The sequence below is a fragment of the Saccostrea cucullata genome, unplaced genomic scaffold, assembly GCF_032062105.1.
Source record: "Saccostrea cucullata isolate Sc308-1 unplaced genomic scaffold, CSIRO_AGI_Scuc_v1 ctg18695, whole genome shotgun sequence".
NCBI lineage: Eukaryota > Metazoa > Mollusca > Bivalvia > Ostreida > Ostreidae > Saccostrea > Saccostrea cuccullata.
Genome location: NW_026926762.1, coordinates 25,031 through 28,518, shown reverse-complemented (window position 1 = coordinate 28,518; position 3,488 = coordinate 25,031). Strand labels below are relative to the sequence as shown.

At 32.5% G+C, this 3,488-nt stretch overlaps 1 protein-coding gene across 1 annotated transcript; it reads right to left on the bottom strand.

Moving 5' to 3' along the window:
- Position 1: 1 nt before the first annotated feature.
- Positions 2-3,223, bottom strand: LOC134272597 (telomeric repeat-binding factor 2-interacting protein 1-like). Its single transcript, XM_062754814.1, has 7 exons — positions 3,086-3,223; positions 2,852-2,898; positions 1,791-1,895; positions 1,387-1,500; positions 1,158-1,272; positions 351-468; positions 2-68 (listed from the first exon to the last, which is right to left on the bottom strand). The coding sequence occupies exons 1-7, from the start codon at positions 3,173-3,175 to the stop codon at positions 43-45; spliced, it is 615 nt and encodes a 204-aa protein (XP_062610798.1). The 5' UTR covers positions 3,176-3,223; the 3' UTR covers positions 2-42.
- Positions 3,224-3,488: the final 265 nt, after the last annotated feature.

The window sequence follows — 3,488 nt, the reverse complement described above, 5'->3', positions numbered from 1 at the left end:
AAAATATCATTGTAATCTATCATCAGATGTTGCTGTAAAATATCATTGTAATCTATCATCAGATGTTGCTGTAAAATATCATTGTAATCTATCATCAGATGTCACTGTGAATATAAAAGTAAAGTATCACTTTAAATTTCATGTAAAGTATCAATAAATGTCATTGTAAAATTCTACCAAAAAATGTCTTTATTAATCTATGTGGTAAATGTGATCTAGTTATTGCACCATATTAAGGTGTTGAAAGACAAATAGGCAGATAAGACAAACAGACAGGCATAGTGATTTCTTTAGGGCAACTGCATCTTGATCAAGGGCCCTAATAATCCAATGTGACATAAATACATTACCCAGATAGTCCAGATTCAGTTTCTTCTTGTGGGTGACTGGGATGGTATATAGATTCAGATTATGCTTGATTATTTTCCTGTAACGCGTATTCATGGAGGAGGCAGAGTGTTTCGTAATCTGTAAGAAAATGGGTAGAAAAATCATATGTAGCTTCTATATTCAAAATTGTAATAAACTGATGAAAGAAAACAAAATACTCAAATTTCGAAATATGCAACATTTTTGTAAGTTATTTTTTGTGATAGTGAACAGCCAAGCTGTAAAATATTGTTCAATTTTTATGATAAACAGGATATGGAGTGAAAGAAAGAAAATCATGTGATTCTTGATACTAAGGGGTGAGACAATACACAGACCTTGCATTACAATACATAATATGAAACAATTCATGTATCTCACATGTAATATTGCTTTTCATAAACTTTTATTCAAAGATATTGATGAACTAATACTTGAACAAGAACTAATTTCTTGATACTAAGTTTTAAATGTTTTTTCCATTTCTAATGTTTGACGTACATCACCAAGAGTGTATTTATTTAAGCAAAGAATACATCATATTTCTCAAATGGTTGTGTTGAAGTTTTACAAATGCCCATCTACACTTTCTACCTAAGATGCATTTTTGGACAAAGATCTATGATTCAGTAAGTTCAAGAGTTTATAAAAATGTTAATGAGTCCTTCTGTCCAGTGAATACGAGATCACATCCCCCACCAATGTGTAAATATGGCAGGTTGTAAACACTGCTTAATCAATCATGTGGTAGACCCTCTTAGATCTGCCTCTGCAGTGAATTTTTTTACCTGTAAATCTTCCATTTCCTTCCACACCGTGTTTCCAGCCACTTTATCGTGATAATCATTACTTATGATGTAGTTAAGTATGGCCATGTCATCAGCATAGGTGTACATCTTTCTCCTGTATAATCAATTCAGAAACTGAAGACATACTTATTTTTGGATGTGAGCAATAAAATAAAATTGTTAGACTTTCTCTGACAATTTTCAAAGAATTCCTTTTTGTTGGCCGTACCCTTGTAAGTATTTACTACTTGCTCGCAATCTTTGTGGTTGCTCTTCATCAAATGAGATGTCGCTGACCTGATCATCGCTGGCATTCCGAATAACCACCCTCCTGGTCTCCAACCTGAAATCAACATTTATTTCAACCTGAAATTAACAGTTTATTCACATACAGTCATATATCAACATTTATTTCATACAAATGTCAAATGAGCTCAATATTTTTCTGTGCATTGCTTATTTCAATGTATTCTTTTAACATACAATATAAAGCGTAGTGTATTTTTAATCAAGCAATACTTAAACTCCATGCATGCCAAGAAAATTCTTCAATATAAATTTTTACATAATTTCATATTTTATAAAATTACATAATAGAACCTAAAAAATTTTATTAGGACTATTCTTTAATACCTGTACTTTTCTTTGTCAAGCATCTCGTTAGCTTTCACACAATCCTCAATGTATCTCACTGAGAAATAATCATCTGACACTAAATAATCATCATCATTGGCAAGTCTGTCAACAGAAAATACACTTATCTTGAGAATAAATTCCAACAGCTTATGAAATAGGCATAAAATCCTGCTTAGGTTCACAGGTAGTTAGTTACAGAGTACTAATTTAAAGAATCCTACAACATGCTACAAGTAATGCTGATTAGACAACATCATTGAAACATGTTTAGGTTCTATCTTTAAAATAATTTAAAATAATGTTAGTTTGCTCTCTCTCCTGCCTATAATTTGAACACACTTGCAAACATACAAATCTAGAAAGATTTTGATTTTTTCCTAAATATTCCAAAAATAAAACTCTGATTCCATAACATTATCCCATCCTAATCCCAGGGCTCAGTTGAGCTTCAGATAAAATATAATAGTTTTAAAAATATTCATGAACAGTTTTCATATACAATGATGATAAACAATAATTCCACTATACACCACCTTCCCATCAAAAAAAAAAATCTACATCTACAACATCTACAGGTTACGAAAATACGGTCTTCTTAGACCTTTACATTTCGGTGAGCAGCGCTAGTGATAAAAAATAGTGATTAAAAACAGAATAAAAGAGATAAAAGTGTGTGTACCAGCTTGTTTTCAACTCCTCCGATTAGACCAATCCGACTTCCGTAGTGGTCCTGGGATCTAATGATCCCAATCGGCACAGCTCCAATCTTCGCTGGGGTCTACTTAAAATCTGGACGATAGCTGTTTAGAAATGGAGTGTGTACACATTTGTACTATGTGGGGTGGTGGGGTGGAGGGGGATTAATTACATCGTTGGAACCTACCAGTTTTCTCTCCATTAATCTGTATCAAAATGAAATGTAGAGAAAACCTGCGAGTTCCAATGAAGGATTAGTTTTTGAGATCAGATGTTTGTAAAGATGTACTTATTCAAATTTGGAATAGTCCCAAAACCTGCTCACAAACTGTATTGAAGCTTTATTAGAGTAGAATACTTACTTGATTGCATTTAAGGTCATTCTGGCTGTAACTTTCCCACCATTTTCCTGAAAGAAAAAATGAAGAGGCTTGGTCAAAGACATCTGAAACGACCTATTAGAAGTGAAAACATTACATTGAAAAATCAGTATAGGCCTATATGATTTTGTATCTCGACTTTTTTCATTTTTTGCATGTACAGATCAAGAGATGGCTACAAAAGAATCCTACACTGGAAAATATATATGCAAATACCTCTATTATTGGCTGCACTTTACTTCTAGCGGCACAAGGGCGAAAGAAAAATATAACATCTTTGAAAATATTTTCCCTTTTTAGCGCCATTTTTTATTTTTCCCTTCAATCGATGTCAAACGATAACAAATATGCAAGCTTTTTATTTGCCGTCTAGTAAAGCGTTTGTGTGATTACGATATAACTGTAAGCGGTGACTCGTTAAATAGAAGTTCAACCCTTTCGCTTCATGGAGGTTCAGTGATCTTGACACACAAAATGTCATGCAATATTAGATAATTGGAATAAATGAAAAATCCTTTATTCCTTTGAAAAATTCATATGCAAGAACATTGCTCTCTCTAATCTCTATGTAGTATAAATTTCCAATATTGATTATTGATTATTCCCAGCTTATAATATT